Consider the following 26,942-nt stretch of genomic DNA (forward strand, 5'->3'; position numbering starts at 1 on the left):
CCAGGGGGGTTGACTGGGATATATAACCTCCCCCCCCCCCAAATGGAGAGCAAAACACATGGTGTGGTTCATATTACTTAAGGTGATGCTGCATATTTCTCCTGGAAGTTGGCTAAAGATAAAAAGGTGTTTGAGTAATGTGTTGCAGTGTTTTAACTCTTCTCCTAGGTCAAAGTCAGCAAGGTTTCTAAAGTGTGGGAAGGAGTGTGGTTCTCCCACAAAGGGAGAATGATGGCAGGACTGGGGAAAGCAGTTTCAGGATTTTCATTAGTACCCACGAGACCTTCAAGGACAGATTAATTGTAGTAAAATGGGTAAAAATGGACTTTACGTCTGTACAAACAAAATTAATCATATTTTTAAGTGATACCAGATCTGGAATATAGCCCAGTAGTCTGGACTCACTACCCTATATACTTTATAGTATGAAACTCAAGGCCTCCATCACCACATATAGGGACAGATAGTTTTTCCCTGGAAAATCTGGAAACTATTCGCCCAAAGTAAGAGCATTATCATTTTTCTGAATTTGATTGAATATGGACTTGGGAAGATAGATTAGAGAATGAAAAGAATTATGGAGAGGAAAATTATTTTGTAAATGTAAATTTTTTCCCCCGAGAGTCTGGCCCACTCCTGCGGTACTATTTCCAATTTACGGAGTATTGGGTAAAGATTAAGGGCAGAATATTAAGATCCTTAGCAATCCTGATCCTAACGTACGTAAAAGTATTAGTAACCAAATAAAAAAGGCTTAACCCAGCTGACGCTAAGGGCAGAGACACATTGGAAGATTCGGGGAGATTTAGTCGCCCGGCGACTAATCGGCTTTCCTTCGGGCGACTAATCTCCCCGAAAAGTCTTCCCGCCGGCTAGAATCTAAGTCGCCGGCGGGATGGCACTCAAGGCTCTTCGTTTTCTGAGGTTGCCCGAAGTTGCCTGATGATGAAACTTTGGGTGACTTCGGAAAGCGAAACGCTTCGAGTGCCATCCTGACGGCGATTGAGGGCAGAGACACACGGGAAGATTCAGGGAGATTTAACCGCTACTAATTGCATCTTCTTTGGGGGGGTCTAATCTCCCCAAAAAGCCTTACTGCCTCTTAAGGCAACTTCGGAAAATGAAGCGTTCCAAGTGCCATCCCGGCGATTTACATTCTAACCGGCATGAAGGCAGTTCTGGGAGATTATTAGTCGCACGAAAAAGGGCAGGGCGACTAATTTTCCGAAATAGCAGCGTGTCTCTGCCCTAAATTAACTGAATATGGGCCAAGATATAACAACGAGCTGCGCTTCAGATTGCTTCCTAGTATGGTTAAATCGCTTCCTAGTGTGGTTATATCGCTTAGCAACGCTAATGGAACCCCGCCTCCTCGAGGACACACCTTGGCATGTCATTTATCGAATCGGCTTTCCTTCCTCGTTAGATCAGCTCCGCCCATATGTCGCGGGAATTTTCCGTCTCACTGACTTCTTGTCACCTGATTGGACGAGCGCCTGGTAGCACAACAGATTCATTCTCCTGCCGGTGGCTCTCATAACGTGAGCTGCTAAGGGCTTGAGGGAATCCGAAAAACGATTTGATACCATTGGGAATGGCGGCTGCTGGCGGGCCGGTGGGGGATGGTATAATTCGGAGATGCATAAGGGGAATGGCGTTGATGTATCTGTGTGTGAAGGGCCCACGGCTCTACAGAGTGTATCGGCAAAACGGAAGGACAGCGGCGATTAGAGGACGAGGCCAGGAGGAGGAAGAGCCCGCAGTCTCCTGGGTGGGGGAATATGTGTGTTTCTTATCTGGGTACACACTGTATGTGCAAATCCATATGGCGCCCGCCGTTAGCGAACAATCAGCCTTTATAGCTCAGTAGTAGTAGTAGTACCCTGTATATAGTCTACGGTGCGCGGTGAGTGTCAGATTGTGGCAGGGGTCCATGTTGACTCTTCTTTTGTAGAACTAATAGTCCCATAGTAAAGATTATTAACCCTGCCCTGAAGAGCTTCTACTCTAGGTTTAGAGCTCTGGCCTGGGGAGATGAAATGGCATTGGCCCTGTCTGTACATGAGACAATGAGTCCTGTGATTGTACAGAGAAAGGCCAGTTATATATCATCCACTGTAAACTGCACTGTGACTTCCACATTACAACTTATTAGCCAGTCCTTGTCTCGCTCCATGACACTTTTACTTTGAATGGACCCTACACATTTAGTGTATCCAGTTGGAGGGCCTCAGGCTATGCATGTTTATGTATAATAATAGTAAGCGCATTGTTCCACTTCCTGAGAGTCAAGACTTAAGCTGGCCATAGACGCAAAGATCTGATCGTACGAATCGAGGATTTGTACGATTTTCGAACCGTGTGTGGAGAGTCCCGACATTTTTCGTCCGGCGGAGATCGGTCGTTTGGTCAATCGGACAGGTTAGAAAATTTCTGTCGGCTGCCGATAATATCTCTGCGTGTTTTGCCGATCGTACGATTTTCAGTGGGAGACTGTCACCAGCTTTGGTTGGACATAGATATCGTACGATTGCTGTCAGGGGCAGAACATTGCTGATCTGTTCTTTAACTAATTTGACTGGTAAGACTTTGATCTGAATGGTTAGTGGCGGGTCGGGAGATGGGAAAGTCCGATCGTACGATGATTCGTACGATCGGATCTTTGCTTCTATGGCCAGCTTTACACACGTCTCGTATGCAACAAAACTATATAGTGGCACTGGAAATTACTTTTCAACTCTCCTAGGCACAGAGGCTTATACCATATCTTCATTCTGTGCTGCTGAAGTATATTTATTCTCAAGTTTTCTCAGGTTTCCAAACTGTGCAGCTGCCCCCCTTAAGGGGTAGTGATGTGGTACTCTAGCTTTTTGCAATCCATTTTCATGTTTTTAAAGATACATAATGAATTTTATTTGCAATCCCCCGAGCATTTTGAATTTTGAGAGCTCCTGAGATCCTTGGGAAGGAGAGCAGTTAGGAACCGATTTGTACCTTGCAAAGCCGCCACAGCCAGTTTAAAATACAAGGTTACATACTGGAAGAATGTCTGTTTGCATGTAGTTTAGAGCAATTACCAAGTCTACTGTACTACATTACAAGTACTCTGTTTTACCTGTACAATATTTACCTCTAAAGAGGATAGTAAATACATGCACAATAAATGGCCTTTGAGTCATTTTATTTCTGAATACATTAAATAACTGGCAATCTGGAGTAAACATTACATTAGGGCTGAATGTTTGCATTGGCTGGTTGTGTTCAAATCTGACCCTTAATTGTTGTTATTTAATAAACATTGTGCATGGCTGAATTGTCATAATTAAGAGTAAAGTAGGGGTGATATAACTGTAATCAGCATTTTGTCCTTTATACTTACCAATGTTTTATTATTTGAAGGAGTCTTTTTATCAGCCAAGAGCACTGGAGAAACACACAGATAGCATTTTAGCTTGGGTACGTATAGCAGTTCCTATTGCTACAGTCGTTCATTGATAAAACTGGATAGATTTACATGATAATAATAGTATGTTGGGTTTTTTCTATCCCCATTAGGTTTCAGTCTTGTGGACCATTTCCTATTATTCATCCCCTCTTGCTATCTGCTATATGTACAGAAAAGGTATGGCATCTGATCAATATGCAGTCAATAAACTGTTTAATAATAGTTTGTTTTGTATTCTTTATTCCATATATTTTTATACAGACCTACATTGTGAGGCTGTTTTCAGGTGCTTGAAGTTTGTCGCCCAAAATATTGGAGCTAATGTAAACTCCCACCATAGACAAACGTTGCAAATACCTGACAATTGGTTATGGTGGCATTTGTCAAAAGATTGTTGGTTGAAATAATGCACATCTGATTTTTTTCAAACAATTTTCACCTCAAAAGCACTGGTAGAAATGCTTTGCAGATGATTGCAGTATTTGTTTGTGAGTTGTTGTTTTTAAGTACTTTAACACAGTGATTAGGCTGATTAAAAATAGGGATGCCCCGAATCCACTATTTTGGATTCGGCTGAACCCCCGAATCCTTTGCGAAAGATTCGGCCGAATACAGAACTGAATCTGAATTCTAATTTGCATATGCAAATTTGTGGTGGGAAGGGGATAACATTTTTTGCTTCCTTGTTTTGTGACAAAAAGTCACGTGATTTCCCTCCCCACCCCTAATTTGCATATGCAAATTAGGATTCGGTTCGGCCGGGCAGAACGATTCGGCCGAATCCTGGATTCGGTGCATGTCTAATTCAAAATGCTGTATTTAAAGGGCCCCAAATCAGCCTCTGTGCCATTACCAGCAAAACTGGAATGTAGAAACAATACAACATTTTCACCATTTAACTTAGAGACCCTGCATTCACACATTTACAGAAATCTAAAACTGTCTGTGCATGTTTGTATGGCTGTCACAATATTGTCATTATTATTCAGTCCACTCTTACATTGACTATGCACCCATTTTCTGTTTTTCTGTTATTACTGCTTTCTTGCCAAACTCTTTTGTCTCCCTCTCTTGTGCTTCCAGTCTTCTGGAAAAACATAGCATGCACGCATGTAGAATATTGTTTAACATTTTTATGTTTAAAAAAAGCCAATTTACATTTATGTCCCTTTACACAAATCATCTCTCTGGGTTTCAGGTTATCTGAACATATCCCGACTGGTTCCCCTAGGACAATATGGTCTGACATTTGTGTTACTGTTGGCAGGGGTGATGTGCTTGAGAGGTAAGGAAAACTATAGGACAAAGCATGATCAAAAAAAAGAGCCACATGTCCTTTCTGTTGCATAAGAATGCTGTGTATTATGGAAACTGCATAGCTATTTCAGTTCCTCCTGTAGAATGATTTAAAGGACACGTATGATTCTAGTCATAAATAGATTGATGTGGTTTGGCAACTTCATTTCAAACCATCAGTTCTTGTTGAAGCCTAACGTTCATTATTTTTAGTAAATTATATCACTGGACCATAGTCTGATGACCTCTTTATGTAAGTGTGCAAGTTCAGTGGCACATTGCTGTTCAGCTGTGATCTGCTCATTCACATATGTGGTCTGATTCAGCATGGTGTTCTCACATGGCCAAGTGCACCAAACCGGCACACGAATGCACTTACAAATGGGGATATACCCCTGTGGTTTATTATTTGGTCAGGTGGGCGAAAGGTAGATGATGTGGTTGCGTTTATATTGTTCCCGTTATAATCTAATGTAGAAAAAGTTTTATGCAATATGTTAGCTTTGCACACTCAAATTTTTTTTCAAACAGAGGTGGTATCACAAAATAATCTTTTTATGTACAATTAAAATGGCAATATTTTATCAAAAGCATCAAGTTACATAATGTTGAACATGTATACATACCACCCAATTGTATATACAAGGCAAAAAAAGACAACAAGGAGCAGATACACCTGCAAAAAATGAGAATGGCCTTAATGTTTTGGCACAATTGATAATCCCCATTGACAAAGGCCATTGTGCTTAAACGTTGGGGCCATTCTCATTTTTTTTGCAGGTGTATCCACCTCTGATTGAAAAAAGTTTTTTTTTGAGTGTGCAAACCTAACATATTGCATAGTGTGTATCTTGTTACTATATGGGGGGGTAACTTTTGGTTTCCTGTACCTCTTATCATATACTGCCAAATACTTTACTGATTGGTGTGCCCTCATTTACCTATACTTTTGTAGAAATAGATTTATTCTTGACATTGTACTGTCTTTCCCTGCAGGTCTTGGCAGATGGAGCAACCCTCATTATATTCAGTTTATTTACATTTTAGAGAGAACGAAGATAGAGAACAACCCAGAGAACAAAGTAAGGAACTAGAACTATTGGTGCATGTCCATGTTGCTTAGCATAGGTGCTTCTGCCTCGTACTGTCTGTAAGCCATGCAAGTCCATGTGCAATATTCATGTTTTAGGTGCTGTGTTTGTCTAAACATATGACACATAAGTGTTATGGTGTGCACGATGGGTTAGCAGTGTTTACACAAATATCTTGTTTGAGTGTGTATGTCTAATCACATGTATGGCTGATTACTCTTTTGGCTTTTTGCTTACATCTATGGATGCACAGAATCCACTATTTTAAAGTGGACCTGTCATGCAGACATAAACATCTGTATAATGGAAGTCCTTTTCAAATTAAACATGAAATCCAATTTCTATTTTTTATTTAAGTATTCATAGCTGTTGTAAGCTCATTTAAATATCTAATCTGTCAATCAAATATTGTCTGCCCCACCTCTATGCCTTAGGCATAGATGGAAGCTTCTTTGTTTCCACTGGATGTGGTATTTCTCCCATCAATTTTTATAACCTTTATGGTCAGTTACTGTACCCGGGCCTTGGTACTAGCAATCAATTGAAAATATAGTTGGTGGAACAGACCAGGTAGACGCAGAACTTTGCTGCAAAAAATCCTTTTATTGACAACATAAGGCCTTCGGCATAGAGGCGGGGCAGAAAAATTACTTTCACTTTCCATTCAGCACTTCCTAGATGTCACCGCTCTCCACACATTCCCCGTTCTCTTTACCATATAATTGTGTAGCCACTGCATGGGAATGGACATCAGACCCCCCCATTATGGTGCAAACAAGATTCTGAGGTGATGCAAGGCTTATCTTTAATAACAGTGTCCACAAAATGGCTCCTGCCTGCTTGCTATAATTATGAATTCCCAGGCTGATGGAAACAAGATTCAGATAATTTATATAGTGTAATAAAAATTCATTTTGGTTGACTAATTTGATAAAATTTTGAATAATTTTTTTGGGTGACGGGTCCCCTTTAAGATTTGGTCGAATCCTTTGTGAAAGATTCGGCCAAATACCGAACCAAATCAGTGCACGGTTAAAATATTTGTTACTTCCTTGTTTGTGTGATGAAAAGTCATGTGATTTTTTTGGATTCAGTCGAATCCTGCTGAAAAAGACCAGATCCTGGATTCGGGATACTTACTTCACCTTTAGAAAATGTTATTGCTCATAACAGATTACTTTTACAATAGCATTATCTCAGACATATTTTTAAACATGATCTTTCAGCAATCTTGTCTTAGTTTTTGGGCTGTGGCCATATTTGAAAAATGTAACATCTATTTCTATACAAGATGAGAGGCCATAAATCTTGACAATAACAACCTTACCAAAACCAAGCTAAAGCTTCCTACAGATGTGCTAGTGTATGCACTTTTGGCCAGTAGCTTTGTGTACATGAATTATATCTAAATGTTTCTGATACAAATGTATTTTTTTTGTGACACAGTTTCTTTATTGTTGGTATCCTAGTCCTCAGGGATTGGTTGCTCTAATGTTTTACTAATGGAAGAACTTATTGGGTATATTTCCCTTTAAAGGGCAAGGAAATCACAATTCACTGTGGCCTGCTCATTTGTTTTGTGATTCTGTCCAATAAAAGGGTATACAAATTACATAATGTTAAATAAATCAGTTTAGACTTGACCTTGTTCCCTTCACTAAGTATACCAAGGAGGATTCAGGTGCGCCCGCACCCATGGAGATCTCCTCAAATTGTGATTGTCCAAGACCAAAAGAGAAACAATTGGAGGGCACACCCCTCATAGAGTAAAAACCACTATTTATTAAAGGGATGGTTCACATTTAAGTTAACTTTTAGTGTGTTCTAGAATGGCCAATTCTAAGCAACTTTTCAATTGTTTTTTTATTATTTATTTTTTATACTTTTTTAATTATTTGCTTTCTTCTGACTTCAGATTTCAAATGGGGGGTCGCTGACCCCATCTAAAAACAAATGCTCTGTAAGCGTACAAATGTATTGTTTTCTTTTCTACTTTTTATTACTCCTCTTTCTATTCAGGTCTCTCCTATACAAATGCCAGTCTCTTATTAATTAAATGCATGGTTGTTAGGGTAATTTGAGCCATAGCAACCAGATTGCTGAAATGATTGACCACAATTTTTTTAGAATCAACTGAACTGTTATTTTTATCTGGTCTCCAGCAAATACATACAAATAGTTACAAATATTTGCACAGCTTATAGAATCCCTAACCATAGCCCCGCCTTTTGATTGATTTAAACAAAGACAAAAATGATTCTGCTTGAGTAGCACAGATTACAAGTCCCTATGAAGGATCCTCATATCTGAAATACATTGTACTGAATTTCTTGATTAAACCTCATCATTTTAAATTCAGCCTGGCTTTCTAAAGACACTTGCAGTATTTTTTTATACCATGTACCAAGTGATACTCCCCTGTACTAAGCAGATTCTGGCAGGAAAATGTGAAAATATAGTATGCATCAAAATAATGAAAAGACAACAGGAATCTGTGCCCACCCAGTTCAATCATTTGATCTCAGAGAAATGTTCTAAAAGACCAGAGAAAGAGATCTGTTTCACTGCTTCCCAGTAACTGGAACACCGTAAAACACAACTATGAAAGTTGACAGAGAAAAGATGGCAGCCACTGAAATATATGGGAATATACAAGCAAGACTACCAACAGTGAGATTCACACCCCAGTGGTCTGCTATGTAAGCCTTGCAAAGTGTACAATCGATTTCTATCCGTTTTATATGATCTTATGGGAGAAGGAAAGGATCAGTCATTGGGGGGGGGGGGGCTGGCAAATGTTAGATAGCCCCAGTAAATCGAATCACTTGCCTAATACCCAAGGCCGGTGCTCCTGTTAGCAGAACACTGCACCGACCCAGGGTTGTTCGAAAAGAGCATCATGGAGCGACCCTCTTTCTGCTTTTTGGTCAATCCCTGAAATGAAATGTGCTGTAGCATGAAAAAATGGGCTTTTTTGTTAAATTTCAACTCTACTGCACATGAGCACCTGCGCTAAGAAAAAGCAGGAAAAGAATGGAACTAGGGTGCTTGGCTGAGAACAACCCTGGGAAGTTGCTCTGCTAATAGGAACAAAGCAAAGGGTATCGGGAAAGTGACTTTTATTCTCCTTTAAATTAAAATAGCCTAAACTGCCCATGTCCCAAGTTCCCAAGATTTTTTTAAAACTCTGAATTTTACATGTTTTTCCTGATCCGTGTTATAGAAGGCTGTCTGTTAACACTGCTTAGTGGCTATTTTGATATAAATACTGAATTCATAGTCTGCAAACATAGCAGTAACCACTACTTGCATCCTTTTGATTAACAGAAAATGCTCTCCAGCTATAATTTTGACTTTCGCAGCTGGCCAGTGGATTTTCAGTGGAATGAAAATAGCAGGTATGCATTTAGTCATTTGGTAAAAAGTGTTTAAAACTTGTAAAAAGTGTAAGCTTATTATGCCTATGCTTATTATGCCAGTGCATGGAAGATATATATATCAAATGAAAGGGGGGTGTGGGTGTGGGTGTGGGTGTGTGTGGGTGTGTGTGGGTGTGTATATGGCACTTACTGGCTTTCAGGGCTGAGGGCAATTCACAATAAACTATGGCAAAACACCATTTTTCCCCACAAAACAGTTTTAATTAGTGTCTTTGCTATGACTTGCTACGTATGCAGTGTGTATGCTTCTGTAAATGTTGGGTCTTGCATGCTCTTTATTATGGTCATCACTTGGGCAGTCTATAGGCATTTAGTTACTGTAGAATTATGTGTTATTTAGTGTACAATAAATAAGAGTCTTGAGATTGGATTTATTGACTTGTCAATGGCAGGTATAAAATACAAGCTTAGAATGCTGCACCTTGCACCAAATTCATAGTAAGAAGTGCAAGAAGTGTACTGAGATAAAGGCCAACAAAAAATAAGAGCAGCGTCTTTCTTTAAGGTGTTTTACTGTGTGTGAGTTTCCATGCATTTTGTACATAGCACTGCATCCCTGGTAAATGAGGACCATAATCTCTTGCTGCATACATCTGTTATAGACTAAGGTTTTTGTAACAGCATTTGTAACGTTTGTTGCATTTGGGCAAGCACAACAGAATGTATCCAGAGAGCATATTAATGGCATCTTAATATGTTATTTACAGTATATCTATCCTTCTTACAGCAAAGATCTTAAAAGCACAGGCCCACTTGGGGGAGTTCCTTTGCTTAAGCCAGATCCTCGTCCACGTGGCACTGTTAATAATGTGTTACAGAGGATCCAGAAGTTACCCTGTCAGATTACCAGGTACAGTTTTACCCTTCACATAATTACATTTCAATCATTCATATATCAATATAACTAAAGACTGCAATAATACTCTTGTTTTTATTCTGGGTTGAATCTTAATATATACATGTACAGATAGAAAGCCAGTCTGGCTGATGATCAGACACTTGTGTGATATACTGTAACCAGCACAGCATTGATTGGCTAAAACCAAACTGATGTCATAGGGAGATGATGTCTGCAAATTAGGTCACTCACATAGGCCAACTGTCATATAAATAAATTTGTCAAAAATTAGAAAGCTCTGTGACCAGATCATGTTTATGTGATCACCTACAGCTTAAAACCATATTTCAGTTAAATTTATACAGTACTGCAAGATGAAGGAAAGGTAATAACCGTAGCAGACATACATTCTTAGAAACTTTATTTAGAAATGACTCTCAGAAACATTGTAGTGACAAATGCGCATTTATCATCATTTAAGGAATACACAGTTTAGACTGAAATAACATGTGCAAATGCTTCCACTTGTAGATTTGGCTTGGTTCTCTTCTGTAGATGTTTGTTTGATTGGGTAGGCTCAGTCAAGTAATTCATGATCTCCTTTCCTCTCAGTTATGCAGTAGCTCACTCATTTGGCAGGCGTATGTTGTACCCTGGCTCAGTATACCTATTACAGAAGGCTCTCATGCCCATGTTATTGCAAGGACAGGCACGGCTAGTGGAGGAGGTGAGCCTATTTTCCTTCATTGCTCCATGAAGCTGTCTCTCACATTACCCTTTTCCATATAACATTGTCTACTGGTCATATTTTCTCCTCCATCCCCCTTTTTTTAGTATAATGGAAAGCGAGCCAAGCTGCTGGCATGTGATGGGAATGAGATAGATGCAATATTTGTAGACCGCAGGCACTTAGGAAATGACAAAGGATCTAAGCTGGTAAGAGTTTCTGTTTGCCTATACCCTAGTGTATATTTCATTCTCTCTTTTACCAGTCTCCAACTCTAAAGACTATAGTGCACTTAATCTCCAGCTTGATAATAGTGATTCCCAGCATTTAGTCACCTTTACTTTTTCCTGGTCAAGTAGCCATGATCGAAACTGCTATAGTCACAAAAGTCCTTTTTATGTTACCAATTTTATGTTTGGTTTTTTTTTAATAAGGTTATCTGCTGCGAGGGGAATGCTGGATTCTATGAAATCGGCTGTGTTGCCACACCACTGGAAGGTCAGAGCTTATTTTCTAGTCATGTTCAACTTTCCTTTTAACAGGATTAGAATACAAACTGAATATTTTGGTTTTAAGATGAAATACAATGGTTATCCTCTCCTATAGCAGGGGAAAGTATAGTTCATCAGATGTTGGGAGAATCATAAACTAATCATTGTGCTTGCAAGGACTTTGTAGTTCAAACCTTCTCCATCTGACAAAGCAGTTCCTAACACTGCACAAGATTGCTTACATGTATGCCAGCTTCTCCTCTCCTTACAGCAGGTATTTTTTTCTTACTGATAAGTCTCTTTCTTGTAGGCATGTATTATTTTCTCCATGTTCACACATGGTGAGAAGGGTGCAGTGAGCATGGAGGGAGAAGTAAAGATTTTGATTGCTTTGTCCTGACTAAACACACAAGGACTGCTCTTATCTATCTGCACTGTCATCACAGCCTTACAAGAAAAGGATTTGTCTGTAAGTTTAAAATCTTACCTTTATTTTGCTATAGCACACATTTAACTGGGTTTAGGGCAATGATACATGAGGAGGTTATTGCAATTAATCTCCTCCAACTGCTTTTCCAGTGTCTAACATGTGAATCGGCCACTGGGGAAACATACTGTATGTGGTGCAAAGTTGCCTGAAGTTTCCTCGCGAGGAAAGTAGTTGTGCTGCGTATGTTTCCTCAGCAGCGATTTGCATGTTAGCCACTGGGAAAGCATTTGGAGGAGATTAATCATGGTGCGACTAATCTCCTCATGTACTGTATCTGCCCTTCTTTTTGCAAGCTACTTTTCTTATGTATTTTATTTGTAATGATGAAATGCATAGCACAGTACTTACAAAATGTTTAAAATAATCACATACAAGTTTGCATATTAACTTAAAATCAGGGTATGTAAAATTGAGGTTTCACTGTAATAGGTACCGGTATTCTTCTATAAGATGCGAGTCCACTGCACTGGAAAATGCTATCCACTGAATTGAAACACTTGGTTTTTGACAGTCACATGGAAAACACTTAGGGGGTTATTTACTTAAACTCAAATCTATCTCATATTTATATTAATCCAAGCTCAACCAAACTCACATCCACGATTTTATCGTATTTATCAATAAAATTACTCGAAAAAGTCGGGGACAAAACTCAAAATCGAGCGAAAACCCAGCATAGACCAAGATATCTTCAAATTGTAAAAGGGAAATCTCCAATTGACTTAAACATGACCTGGATAGGTTTGAGATGTTGGATTTCGGATTTTGACTTTTTGCAGCTTTGGGGTATAATAAATTATGAAAAAATAAAAACCCCACTAGAAAAAAATCATGGTTGAGTAAAGAAACCCTCTAGTCTGACTTTATGTTGGCATTATATTTTAATAATTCAAAGCTAATTAACTATAGTATGGTTGCTTTTTGTAAGGTAGAATTTTTAGAGAAATTGTTACTACACCACCTGCCTTTTTTGTAATGCTTGGTTTATCTCTTCTGCAGCTGGCTATTCAGTCCTTGGTTGGAATCATCCTGGATTTGCTGGTAGTACAGTAAGTTTATTTATTGCTTTGGTGAATTTCTAACTTGGATTTAGAAAAGAACAGGTTGGTTAGTCAGGTTACTGCACTCACATCTCAGTAAACCAATTCTATACAGACCTTGCTATGTGCAGTCTGAAAGCAGCAGTTGAATATTATGGTCCCCTAGGCATGCCCCTCTCTCCTACCAAGTTTGTTGCATGCTGAATACAGTGTATAAATATGAGTCAACTTGTAGCATATATGCTATATAAATACACTTACAGTCATATGAAAAAGTTTGGGATCCCCTCTTAATTCTTTGGAGTTTTGTTTATCATTGGCTGAGCTTTCAAAGTAGCAACTTCCTTTTAATATAAAACATTGCCTTATGGAAACAGTAGTATTTCAGCTGTGACATAAAGTTTATTGGATTAACAGAAAATATGCAATAGGCATCATAACAAAATTAGACAGGTGCATAAATTTGGGCACCCCAAATTACATCAATACTTAGTTGAGCCTCCTTTTGCAGCCCCAACGCCTCCTTTTGCAGCCCCAAACGCCTCCTATAGCCTTTTATGAGTGTCTGGATTCTGGACGGCGGTATTTTTGACCATTCGTCCATACAAAATCTCTCCAGTTCAGTTAAATTTGATGGCTGCCGAGCATGGACCGCCAGCTTCAAATTGTCCCATAGATTTTCAATGATATTCAAGTTGGGGGACTGTGATGGCCATTTTAGAATATTGTATTTCTCCCTCTGCATAAATGCCTTTGTAGGTTTCCAAGTGTGTTTAGGATCATTGTCTTTTGGAATATCCAACCCCTGTGTAACTTTAACTTTGTGACTGATGCTTTAACATTATCCTGAAGAATTGGTTAGTATTGGGTTGAATTCATCCGACCCTCGATTTTACCATGGGCCCCAGTCCCTGAACTAGCCACACAGCCCCACAGCATGATGGAACCTCCACCAAATTTGACAGTAGGTAGCAGGTGTTTTTCTTGGAATGCGGTGTTCTTCTTCCACCATGCAAAGCTCTTTTTGTTATGACCAAATTACTACATTTTTGTCTCATCAGTCCAAAGCACTTTGTTCCAAAATGACTGCGGCTTGTCTAAATGATCTTTTGCATACAACAAGCGACTGTTTGTAGTGTGAGTGCCATACACCCTGCCACTCATCCTGCCATACAGATGTTCTTTGTGCAAATTGCGCTGAATTGTAGAACGATGCACAAGATGTTCTTGTCTTTGGAGGTGATCTTCGGGTTGTCAGTAACCATTCTCACAATCCTCCGAATATGCTTCTCCTGTATTTTTCTTGGCCTGCCAGACCTGGGTTTTACAGCAACTGTGCATGTGGCCTTCCATTTTCTGATTACATTCCTTACAGTTGAAACTGACAGCCTTTTTGTAGCCTTCCCCCTAAACCATGATACCGAACAATCTTTATTTTCAGATCTTTTGAGAGTTGCTTTGAGGAGCTGTCACTCTTCAGAGGAGAGTCAAACAGAAGCACAACTTGCAATTGGCCACCTTAAATACCTTTTGTCATGATTAGACACACCTGCCTATGAAGTTCAAGGCTTAATGAGCTAATCCAACCAATTTGGTGTTGCCAGTAATCAGTATTGAACAGTTACATGCATTCAAATGAGTAAAATTACAAGGGTACCCACATTTTGCACAGCCAGTTTTTTACATTTGATTTAATTTCATACAACTGAATACTGCTTCACTAAAAATCTTTGTTCAGATAATATACCCCAGTACTCCGATGTTCCTGGGAAATGAAAGACCACTTATCTTTTTTGTTGAAAGTGGAGTAAATTATTATGCAGGCTGAGAGGGGTTCCCTAACTTTTTCATATAACTATAATTCTGAAGAGAATAAGAATAGTTCTTATGCTTGTTCTAGTAGAGCAACAAGTCATTTACAGTATTTGGGTGTGAATCTTGTGGAGTGGATGGAGGAGGTTTAACATTTTGTCTTTTCTTTTTCTCACATCTCCTTGGGGGACAAAGGAACAATGGATTATAGCTTGTACCAATAGGAGGCAGGACACTAGCATAGAAGAGCTCCTCCCCTCTTGGCTATACCAATAGCCTCTGCCACAGTCTAGTGTCCTCAGAATTGAGACCATTCTTCAGTTAAATAAAGAAGTTTCCTTGTCCAGATTATATTGGGCACCAGGGGATTTCCTACCTGCCTTCATAAGATTAGGCTGTGTTTTAAGGCTGTTTTTTTTTTGAGATGCCATGTGTGCAGGTTTTTTTTCTTGTAATAAATACCAATGCAGAGGCACCAATATATCAGTTGGTAGCTTACATGTATCCATAATCTATTTGTTTATGCACCAATGAATGATTCTTATGTCACATTCATATGATATTATTTCCCTTTTCTTCAGGGTGTACCTTTTCCACAGAATGAGGCAAATGCAATGGATGTGGCGATCCAGTATGCGCTGTACAACCTGGGATTCCAACTGCAAGATATCATTGTATATGCCTGGTCTATTGGGGGCTTTACAGGTGTGAGTTGGGTCAGACAAAGTGTATAAACATGCATAACACATGTTATGTAAGTTTTGGATTTACCTTTTACCCTCCCCTTCTCTTATTTTGGACTGTCCTGTCTTTCACAGCTACCTGGGCTGTCATGTCCTACCCAGACATAAGTGCTATCATCCTTGATGCTTCCTTTGATGACCTTGTGCCACTTGCTCTGAAAGTGATGCCAGAAAGCTGGAGTAAGGATAGGAGAATATATAGTTCTGTTTAATTTCTTTGGTGTCTCCTTTTTGCTTTTCTTTTATATCTTCTTTACTTGATCCCATTATATTTTTCAAATAATTTTCTGCTTATCTTTTACTTTCCAGGAGGTCTGGTTACCAGAACAGTTAGGAAGTATTTAAACCTAAACAATGCGGAGCAGCTTTGCAGGTACATTTTCATACCACTGGGGAGCAGATAGGAACTATTAAGTTTGAACTTCCCCTGCACATTGACACAGAAAGAGCTAGGAGTCTGACCTGCATGTTGACCCAGCAGTATATATGAGCTTGACTATCCCTCACTAGATGAACTAAAGATGAAGCCACTTTGGTATGTGTGTTTGACACAGAATAACCCAGATATCCCACTTATCCCATTTAACACAGAAAATTGCATCACAGCTTCCCATCTAATTAAAGCATTCACCATTGTGAACAATGGTGCTTTGGTATGCTTACCATCTTATTGTGTATAAAAGGGAGGTGAAGGGAATTTTCCTGTCCGTTTTCTTACATAAAGATTATGTTCAAAAGGATTCCTACACTAGCTTTATGCATGCTGTTATATAGTATATTTCTGCCTGTGCTACACTGCCATGTTCTGAAAGTTCCCAGTGGTCCCATTTGAATGTCAGAACCAAGTGCATGTTCACTGCAAGGAGCCCTTCAGTTAATGGAGTCACAGCACTGGCAGAAATATATCCTAGGCTGGTTCAATATTCAGGGAAGAGGAGCACTGGCCAAGGTTTATGGTTAGCACATGTAATTATAAAGGGGTAATTAATATTGGTACTCCCAGTGATTTACACTTTTCTTGTCCTTTGAATCTATAGCAAAATAAAAAACAATAACTTTACTTCAATATGCTATACGAGTACCCGTATTGCTGTAAATGGAAATATATTAGAAGCAGACCCGAGAGACCTCTATCATTTACTTTTGCAGTACAACTACAGGTTTCTTTCTGCCCATAGCTAGTGGCAGAATTTAAATATTTTTCACTTTTAAATCCTGTTCATGTCTTACACATTATACCAAGATAGAAGATATTGGAATGTTTGATACTTTATCATTGTGGGCTGTTTATACCATTGTCCAGCAATTCCACTGCATCTGATAAGTAATATCTCCTGCCCCAGGTATCAGGGCCCAGTACTATTAATCAGAAGAACAAAAGACGAAATTATCACAACAACGTAAGTGCATTTAAGTGGTTATTGAATCTGAATTTGTTATTGATTTTAGTGTCTAATAAGGTTTCTGCTCCACAGAGTCCCAGAGGATGTCTCCTCAAATAGAGGCAATGATTTGCTCATGACTCTACTTCAGCAGCGGTGAGGAACATTCCATTAAACAGTATAGGGTGCATAACTGCAGCCTTTAGATCTGATCCTGGCATATACAACCAGGATCCAATGTGATAAGCATAGCACTTTGCAATTCTACTGCAGGTTTAAGTTAAGACACCCGTCAACTTACATTTCATTGTTCAACAGACATGTCGCATTAAATACTGTTCAATTTTGTTTTCAGCTGGCAATGCACAGTATCACCAATATTTATTTTCTGTGGGACACAGTAACCTGATGCAATTTCTGATATTTTGACTCCAAGTAGAAATGCAAGTGCAAAATAACAAGATGCTAGTAACCTTAGTACAGACGGTATATATTTTTATATATATTTATGGCTGGCATCCTTCAGTAGATGTTGGCTTGATAAAGTGCCTTATACAGGTATGGGATCCGTTATCCAAAAACCCAGAAAGCTTTCAATTACGGAATGACAGTCTCCCATAGACTCCATTTTATCCAAATTTTTAAAAATTTCCTTTTTCTCTGGAATATTAAAACGTTAGCTTGTACTTGATACAAACAAAAATATAATGAATCCTTATTGGAAGCAAAACTAGCCTATTAAGTTTATTTAATGTGTATATGATGTCTTAAAGGGATACTGTCATGGAAAAATATGTTTTTTCCAAAACGCATCAATTAATAGTGCTGCTCCAGCAGTATTCTGCACTGAAATCTATTTCCCAAAAGAGCAAAAGATTTTTTTCTGTTTGCTCTTTTGAAAAATGGATTTCAATGCAGAATTCTGCTGGAGCAGCACTATTAATTGATGCGTTTTGGAAAAAACATGTTTTCCCATGACATTATCCCTTTACGGTATGAAGATCCAAATTGCGGAAAGATCCGTTACCCGGAAACCCGAAGGTCTCAAGCATTCTGGATAACAAGTCCCATACCTGCTACTGTTTAGTTACATTTTTGCTTGTCCACAGACCCTTTACCCCATATTTCAATGTTCTTTTCCACAGTTACCCCAAAGTAATGACTGAAGAGGGCAGGAGGGTAGTAAGGGAGTGGCTGGCATGTTCTACACCTGAGCAGGAAGGTCAGATTTAAAATGCTATTTCTTCTCTTTTTTTGTTCCTCCATAGTTTGCCTTTATTAATTTCTTCCAGAGACAAGTCCTACTAAAAATATTCACTGAATTAGAGGAGCATTAAAAGTCTATATAAACCTTTTTTTTTTTTTTTATTCAACATTCAACACAAGCAAATTACATTGAATGTTGAAAATATATTCTGCTTCTTTTAATTATTCATCAGTTGTAGCTTTTTTCTTATTGTAGAGTAGTAATAGAGAATTGTTTTGTATTTACACTTACTAATTCCACTGTAAATAGCCCAGTTGTTACATTGAGCTCTGTATAAACAACCACCTCCCCTCACCCCTTTATTGTGACAATCCTGTTTTGGTTTACAATAAAGTACCACACAGGTCCATTATATGGAGGATTAGCTGGACACTCATAATTTATTTACCTGGCAAGCACCAGGAAGTTGACCACATGGAGTATTTTCAGTTTCCCGATTTTGCTCAAGAAAAAAAATAAATCTATTTTTTTTCTTAATTAAAACAACTTGTGTTATACTTGGGTATACTTCATTTTCAAGTACAATCTGTGCTACTGGTTAGCTTTTCTACAATTAAATCCTTGAAGCTGCTAGTTACTTTTCCATTAAATAACTTACTTACATTTTAACTTGCAGCTGTCAAAATCTTTCTGCCAAGAGACATTTTTAAAATCACTTACCCCTTTATATATTCTTTGTGCAGCATCAGTGCAAAGCCTTTATGGAGTAGAAGATGACTGGTGTCTTTCTGTCTTGCAATCCTATCAAAGTGAGCACACAGGCCTCTTTCCATGGAGTGTGGGTAAGTTTCACAATCTGGGATGTTTGGGAGGCGAGGCAAAACATAGGAGTGAGATGTTTGTTTATTTATTTATTTGTTTTTCTAGGTGAGGAGATGAGCTCAGAAGGTAGACGACAACTGGCTTTGTATCTAGTACGTAATAAGTTCTGCACTCTTTTCATAGTTTGTCAAATCCATAATTACTTTACATCCTTATGCAAAAGTCAGGAAGGATTCATTTTCATAGCCAATTCACACCATATACCCATCATTAAAAACACATTTGAAGTACTGATTGAGTTATCATTGGATATTAGAATTGCCCATCTACTTGCTGAACAACCTATGCTCTTATAGCTCCTTATAAAACTGCTATTATAGGTGACGAGCCTTAGTGGAAGATTTATCAAGGCTCGAATTGAAATTTGAGTTTTTTTATGGTCAAAACTGTCAGATTCAATTCAAGTTTTTAAATAAATTCAAATTCGCCCCCTTTAAGAACACTAATTGGACTATTTGCAACCTGCCCAATTGCTGTTTAAGTCAGTGGGAGACATCCAGGGATCAATTTTGAGTTGTTTGTAGCCTTCCTGACAGTCAAGTGAAAACTTGATTTGCGTTTTCAGGTCGATTACATTCATCTGAGTTTAAAAAATGATTTTTTTTAAAATAAATTTAGATCAATTTATGGGAGTTATAGGGAGTTTTTAAATACTCGTATGAATTCGAACTTTGATAAATGTGCCTCTTCGTATTAATAGGGGCCTGTCTTTGCTAAAGTGATAGTGATGCTAAAACCTACTTTTTAAAATATGAATGTATATTAAAAGTTACCATGTTGTTTGTTTTTGTGAGTAATTGTTAGTTGCTAACCTGACTGTCCCATCTTAGCCTGTCAGTTAGTTTCTAATGCTAACGTACTCCTGCTGCACAAATATGCCAGCCCCCTCATAGGCAATCACAGGGAGTGAGATGGGTAATGTAAAAGGGACCTTTTTACCCATAAAGTGGATCACCGTACCAGAGGCCACCCCTTTAGACTAGAAGAAAAGAACTTTCATTTGAAGCAACGTAGGGGGTTCTTCACAGTCAGGACAGTGAGGATGTGGAATGCACTGCCGGGTGATGTTGTGATGGCTGATTCAGTTAATGCCTTTAAGAATGGCTTGGATGATTTTTTGGACAGATATAATATCAAAGGCTATTGTGATACTAAGCTCTATAGTTAGTATAGGTATGGGTATGTAGAATTTATGTGAAAGTAGGGAGGGGTGTGTATGGATGCTGGGTTTTCATTTGGAGGGGTTGAACTTGACGGACTTTGTCTTTTTTCAACCCAATTTAACTATGTAACTATGAAACTATTGGGCAAATACTTTATGGCAAAATTATAATAAGCATGCAAAGTAAATTTTACTAAATTGGGTAAAGTAAGTTGAATAATGCAATGAAAGACACTTTGGTAAAAATAACATGGCAGTTCGACACTAAATGACAGTCTGTTATAGGGTTTTCATAAAGGAGAATTCAACCCCCTAATTTGCATACCCCTTCCCTAAATAGCCCCCCTCCCTCCTCCCCCCTGGCCTACCTGGCACCCTGGGAAAATGCCCCTAACTTTCTTCTTACCCCCCCCCCCCCTTTGCAGGTCCTGTCCAGCAGAGTTCACAGCAGCCATCTTGTCTCCTTCGATCCTCTTCCTGTAGTGATCGGCATTTTAGGGCGCCCAAAAGTAGGGGCATTTGCCCCGGGTGCCAGGTAGGTCAGGGGGGGAGGCCTATTTAGGGAAGGGGGATGCAAATTAGGGGGTTGAATTCTCCTTTAACTGAGAAGGAAGGGAGTTTTTAAAAACTCACATGAATTCGAACTTTGATAAATGTGCCTCTTCGTGTTAGAAATAGAACCCATCTAAGTGCTACTCTGCTTGCATACTCATTTACTGGTTAGTGCAGTTATTTTTGGCACAGACCTGTAAACCCTAGTTTTGTGCCCTTGAACAGTATCTTACTACCCTACTATCAGCATATATCGCTTCCAGGGCACAATATATTACTGCATGCATAATAGGCAATTTGTCCATAAACCTTCATAATATGTGACAGTTCTATATGAGCTTCTCTCCTGTGAGCTGTGCACATCAACTTAAGCAAGGAAATGGGTTGGGAATATTTCCTCACATCCAGGAGATCCCTAGAGAGGTTAGTATTTCTGGTATGGTCAGTGGCAGTGCCTGCAGTTTCTAGTGGTTAGGGGAAGTTTAACAAAGGATTTAATAAATGACTAGTATATTAGGTGCAAAAGACACACAGATACATTTATGGCTTTTGCACCCCAAACTTTTGTTTTTCTTAGGAATATCTAAGTAATTTAGTTGCTCCAGCAATATGTCCCTGTCTCTTTAGGCAGCCATACACGGGCCGATAAAAGCTGTCGACAGACCGAGTCGGCAGCTTATTGGCCCGTGTATGGGGCCCTCCGACGGGCTTCCTTGTTCGATATCTGCCCGAAAGTCGGCCAGATGTCCATTAGACGGGACTAAAAATCCCCGCGGATCCGATCGTTGGGCCCTAGGGCCCATGATCAGATCAGCCCGATATTGCCCACCTCAAGGTGGGCATATAAGGGGGAGAGATCTGCTCGTTGTGGCCACCTTTAGACCATATGGTCTTTTTACATCTCCGTCTTCCCCATAAGCCTTCAGCTGCTCACACACCCATTTTAACCTGCAGCAGTTCATTGCTTTATCCTTAGTTTACAACCATGTCTACACTTTTTTTTTCAGTTGATGTTCTTTGTTATAGTTAGTTGATTTGTCTGTAGTACCCAGCTGTGTCTTTGCACTTAAGGGCTTTTTTTGTCTTCAATTCAAGGCATTGCTGCTGTGTCTTATTATTGTGGTCTTCAATTCCCAAGGCCGTAGTACATTTTTCATTGGTTGATACCCTTAAATGTTTTTTTTTCTTTATTACTTTTCTCAACAGGCCCAGAGGTATATGAAGAACTTTGAAGCCACACACTGCAGCCCTCTTCCAGCCAGCTACTTTCACATGCCATGGAAGTTATAATGCGGGTGTTTCTGGTAGTTCAGATTACCACTACTAGCATCGACTGCTGTAATTTTTCTGCCCCTAATACTGTGCCGGCCACCCCATAGCTCTTTTTAAATGGCAGCTTAAAGGAAGAAGAGGAAGAAGAATCATAGCCGCCTTCCCAAAAACTTTATACCTCAACTTTTTTTTTTTTTAAACTGAATCCTTTAACAAGTGATGAGGAGACCACAATCTTAAGTTCCTAGTCATGGCTATTAAAATGTGAAAATGTACAAAATGTCTTCTTGATGCTTTTGGGTGGAGCTCTATTTGTGTGGTAGAATGCATTCTGGGTCATTGGGACCTTTGATACAGGACAGAAACATAATTTCAGCACATTTATGTTTTGGTTAGACAATGGTGGTAAGAAAACTTAAATGAGGTTATAAGGCAGGGGTGTCCAACCTGTGGCCCTGGATGGATATGAATGTGGCCCAGCTGAAAGGAAGTAAAGGGGAAAAATAAGAAATTTATTGAAATACAGAGAAAACAAAAGTGAAATAACACTTTGTGCTAGGTCCAGACACATTAACCACCTCAGTCTGTCGTCTTGTTAGGAGCAGGTTTACTATGCCATGTTGTAACAATGTGGTGACCTATGGAGTAGGGAGGATGAGGGACTCTGCCCATTGCCCAGTTAGTAATAATAATAAGTCTGTTTAATATCCAGGTGTCCCATATTCCAATGTAGAGCTCCTTCTGGTTATCCAACTGGTACTGTAGTTCTTTTCTGTGTATTTTCTTTCATTTTACAAATCTAAAGTGTTTGTGTATTTCATGTGTAGCCCCAGACATTTTTTCTTTTTCCAATGTGGCCCAGAGAAGCCAAAAGGTTGGACACCCCTCTTATAAGGAATAGGATACTTTAATTTATTGCAAATCCCCAGACAAATCAACCTGTGTCAGGATGGAGGCCAAAGAGGAAGAATCTCCCCTTTCCAATCAATTTAAAGGAGAAGGAAAGTAATTTTACACTTGGAGGAGCCAAAAGTTAGGCACTCCCAAGTGATTGTATTTAATTTCCTGACACTCCGGGCCGGCGCGATCAGCAGAAAATTGAGCTATCCACTTCCTGTAGTAAATAGAACACGTTTAGTACCACATGGGTCCGTCTTTGCTAAGGTGATACTGACACTAAAACCTACTTTTTAAAATATGAATATATATTAAAATTTACCATGTTGTTTTGTTTTTTTTGCAGAGAGGTTTGTTTAATTGTAACTGTTGGTTGAAGTTTCTAAACCTGACTGTTTTGCCAACATGACTGTCCCATCTCAGCCTGTCAGTTAAAGTTTCTAATGCTAACAGACTCCTGCTGCACAAATATGGCAGCTCCCTCATAGGCGATCACAGGGAGTCAGATAGTTTATGTAAAAGCATTGAGCAAATACTTTATGGCAAAATTATAAGTAGCATGCAAAGTCAATTTTATGGTAAATGTAAAAAAAAAAGGTTCAATTTATGGTGTCAGTATCTCTTTAATGTTGTGACCCTGATGGTTGCCTTGTGAGTTCCAAATTATGCAAAACAATAAGTTATATGTAAGATGCTGCTACTTTCCACATATAAATTACTAAACTGGGTAAAGTAAGTCGAATAATGCAAAGACACTTTGGTAAAAATAACAAATGGCAGTTCTACACTAAATGACAGTATGTTATGGGGTATTCTTAATGGAGAATTCAACCCCCTAATTTGCATCCCCTTACTCTAAATAGGCCTCCTCCCTCCTGGCCTAGCTGGCACCCTGGGCCCCTCTTGCAGGTCCTGTCAAACGAAGTTCACAGCAGCCATATTGTCTCCTTCGGACTTCTTCCAGGAGTGATGCAAATTAGGGGATTGAATTCTCCTTTAACTGAGAAGGATCTGGGGATTTTGTGGATAACATGATGTGTAAATTTAGACAGTGTCATTCGTTGCTACTAAAGCACTTTCTTGTGTACAAAACTAACTATACAGACCTATCCTTACACTCATACACATATATATATGAGGGAGTGTATATGTCCCCTCACAAGCACCTTTACTCCAGAGAAAACAACCCCAACCTTTATAGTCTACCTTCATAGTTTAAATATTCCATCCCTTTAACAAGTTTACTGGAACATCTCTGCACTCTCTCCAGCTCATTAATATCGCTCTTAAGGACTGGAGTCCAAAACAGCACTGCATAATCCAGGTGAGGCCTTACCAGGGACCTATAAAGATAGTGTGACGTAGCTATAAAGGGTTGCCTGTGCTCCACTTAAAGGGGTTGTTCACCTTCCAAACACTTTTTTCAGTTCAGTTGTTTTTAGATTGTTCCCCAGAAATAAAGACTTTTTTCAATTACTTTCCATTATTTATTTTTTTAGGTTTTTCCCAAAATCTAAGCTTAAAGTTGAATGTTCGTGTCTCTGGTGTTTGAGTCTGGCAGCTCAGTAATTCAGGTGCAGACTCTAAACTGTTACAATTTTGCAACATTTAGTTGATACATTTCTCAGCAGCATCTCTGGAGTATTAGCAACTATTGTATCAATTCTAACAGCTGCCTGTAATGAAACCCAGAGATTCTGCTCAGCAGGGACAAAGATAACAAATGTATCAACTAAATGTATCAATTTAGAACAGCTTACAGGATCGGCGACCCCCCCTCCCAGAGCTGCTGCAGAAGGAGAGAAATTACACTTTACAATTCAATATTGGAAAAACCTTCACACATAGGAAATAGAAAGTAATTGGAAAAAGTCGTTATTTTTGGTGATCTATCTGAAACCAACTAGTTGTTTGAAGGTGAACAACCCCTTTAAGGATTTGATGGCTGGATGTGGCTCTTCTTTAGGCATAACTGGCCTAAACTGATGGGACTACATAGCTGAAGGAATTGAGGCTTAGGATATTGCTTCCTGAATGATTCCACTGGAGGGGATCCAGACCACTAACTGGTAACATAAAGGTGTATCATAAAACCTACCTAGCTGTCACAGACCCCTCCTCTAACATTGACTGCATCAGACATCAATAATACAGAGTATAACCCAATGACATTTTGACAAAGCCTTTGTTTTGTTTGCAAGAACCTCTGGCATCTTATTTTTATATCAACACAGCAGCAGAGAGGTGTGATTGAACCCTCTCCCTTTCTTATCCACTTAGCAAGGACCCATCTGTGTAAGGGCTCTTACTCCTGAGCATTTTTACCTGCGTTCCGTTTTCCGGCGTTCAGCCGCAGGGGAGCGCAGGAATAGACGCATTTCATTATTTCAAATGGGGCTGTACTCACACAGGCACGTGTAGGCGCCGAACGCAGGAAAAATGCAGCATGTTGCGTCTCAACCTGCGTTCGGCGCCTACTTGCGCCTGTGTGAGTACAGCCCCATTTGAAATAATGAAATGCGTCTATTCCTGCGCTCCCCTGTGGCTAAACGCCGAGAAGGGGAGCGCAGGTAAAAACGCTCATGAGTAAGAGCCCTTAGAGAGTCCAGTGTGACCATGTCCTACCTGTATTAGTCTGGAAAGGGACTTTTATGCCAAAATAGCATTTTTCTCTTGCATATTGTCTGGCAGCACAGGACATAGATGGTATGTACTATTACCCTTGCTCAAAAGTAACAAAAAAAATAAAGAACATTACTATTTGAAATATAATTGTCAGTGCTGGAGTCTTGACCTTAGCAACTGGATGACAAGATGTTAGACTGGCAAATGAAGATGAAGGTTCCTGAACAGACGAGGGTTAAATGAATAATAATCTAGCCCCACAATAAATCTACTTTCTGATAGCATTTTAACTTCCAACATTAATGTGTAATTAGACAAGTTACGCACAGTAGAAACAGAAGACCATTTACTTCATATATACTACTTCAAGGTAGCAGCTACAACATTTTTAGAGAAAAAAATTGATTTAGGAGTAATATTCATCTTGCGATTTGGGGTGTATTGGTTACCTAAACAACAATTGCAAAAAAAATGTCAAGTAGGGGTTCAGCTCAGGAATCCAATGGTGTGAAATACATTGATGTAAATCCAACTTGCATTACAGTAGTGGCGATCAGATTTTGTAGCATCTTATAAAATCTCCTGCTGTTGCATGACAAGATTCTGTGAGTCAGATAACGTCTGAACCACAGAATCTGATCAAAATCCCCTTTCTATTTTCGCCCTTAATGTCAGGTCATGAAACAAATGCAGTCTTTAATCTGGTTTGTCCAACAAGATAACAACTGGTTCAAAGTAATTACCTGCCACAGAGGACAGTATATTATGAACAATATTGTTGCCTCTCCATGGGCTGTTGGCCACTTGAAGAGTAATTCAGCCTGGGATTAAAACTGAACAATCTTTTAAATAAGTTAATTTAGCAGAGCAAACAGTTTTGTGCCCCCCATTCATACTGAAAAATGCATATACAGTGGTGTGAAAAACTATTTGCCCCCTTCCTGATTTCTTATTCTTTTGCATGTTTGTCACACAAAATGTTTCTGATCATCAAACACATTTAACTATTAGTCAAAGATAACACAAGTAAACACAAAATGCAGTTTTTAAATGAGGGTTTTTATTATTTAGGGAGAAAAGAAATCCAAACCTGTATGAAAAAGTAATTGCCCCCTGAACCTAATAACTGGTTGGGCCACCCTTAGCAGCAATAACTGCAATCAAGCGTTTGCGATAACTTGCAACGAGTCTTACAGCGCTCTGGAGGAATTTTGGCCCACTCATCTTTGCAGAATTGTTGTAATTCAGCTTTATTTGAGGGTTTTCTAGCATGAACCGCCTTTTTAAGGTCATGCCACAACATCTCAATAGGATTCAGGTCAGGACTTTGACTAGGCCACTCCAAAGTCTTCATTTTGTTTTTCTTCAGCCATTCAGAGGTGGATTTGCTGGTGTGTTTTGGGTCATTGTCCTGCTGCAGCACCCAAGATCGCTTCAGCTTGAGTTGACGAACAGATGGCCGGACATTCTCCTTCAGGATTTTTTGGTAGACAGTAGAATTCATGGTTCCATCTATCACAGCAAGTCTTCCAGGTCCTGAAGCAGCAAAA

General features: G+C 39.2%; 1 protein-coding gene across 2 annotated transcripts; it reads left to right on the plus strand.

The window, feature by feature from the left end:
• The first annotated feature begins 1,430 nt into the window (after positions 1–1,430).
• On the plus strand, positions 1,431–22,150 carry abhd16a.L (abhydrolase domain containing 16A L homeolog). 2 transcript variants are annotated; one of them, XM_041572051.1, is made up of 20 exons: positions 1,431–1,541; positions 3,400–3,456; positions 3,556–3,622; positions 4,644–4,730; positions 5,738–5,823; positions 9,160–9,230; positions 10,000–10,122; positions 10,723–10,837; positions 10,945–11,046; positions 11,272–11,335; positions 12,818–12,867; positions 15,252–15,375; positions 15,489–15,593; positions 15,723–15,786; positions 16,757–16,813; positions 16,889–16,951; positions 17,941–18,017; positions 18,746–18,844; positions 18,930–18,976; positions 21,805–22,145. In XM_041572051.1, the coding sequence occupies exons 3-20, from the start codon at positions 3,610–3,612 to the stop codon at positions 21,886–21,888; spliced, it is 1,431 nt and encodes a 476-aa protein (XP_041427985.1). In that variant the 5' UTR covers positions 1,431–1,541; positions 3,400–3,456; positions 3,556–3,609; the 3' UTR covers positions 21,889–22,145.
• Positions 22,151–26,942: the final 4,792 nt, after the last annotated feature.

Source organism: Xenopus laevis, chromosome 8L (assembly GCF_017654675.1).
Source record: "Xenopus laevis strain J_2021 chromosome 8L, Xenopus_laevis_v10.1, whole genome shotgun sequence".
NCBI lineage: Eukaryota > Metazoa > Chordata > Amphibia > Anura > Pipidae > Xenopus > Xenopus laevis.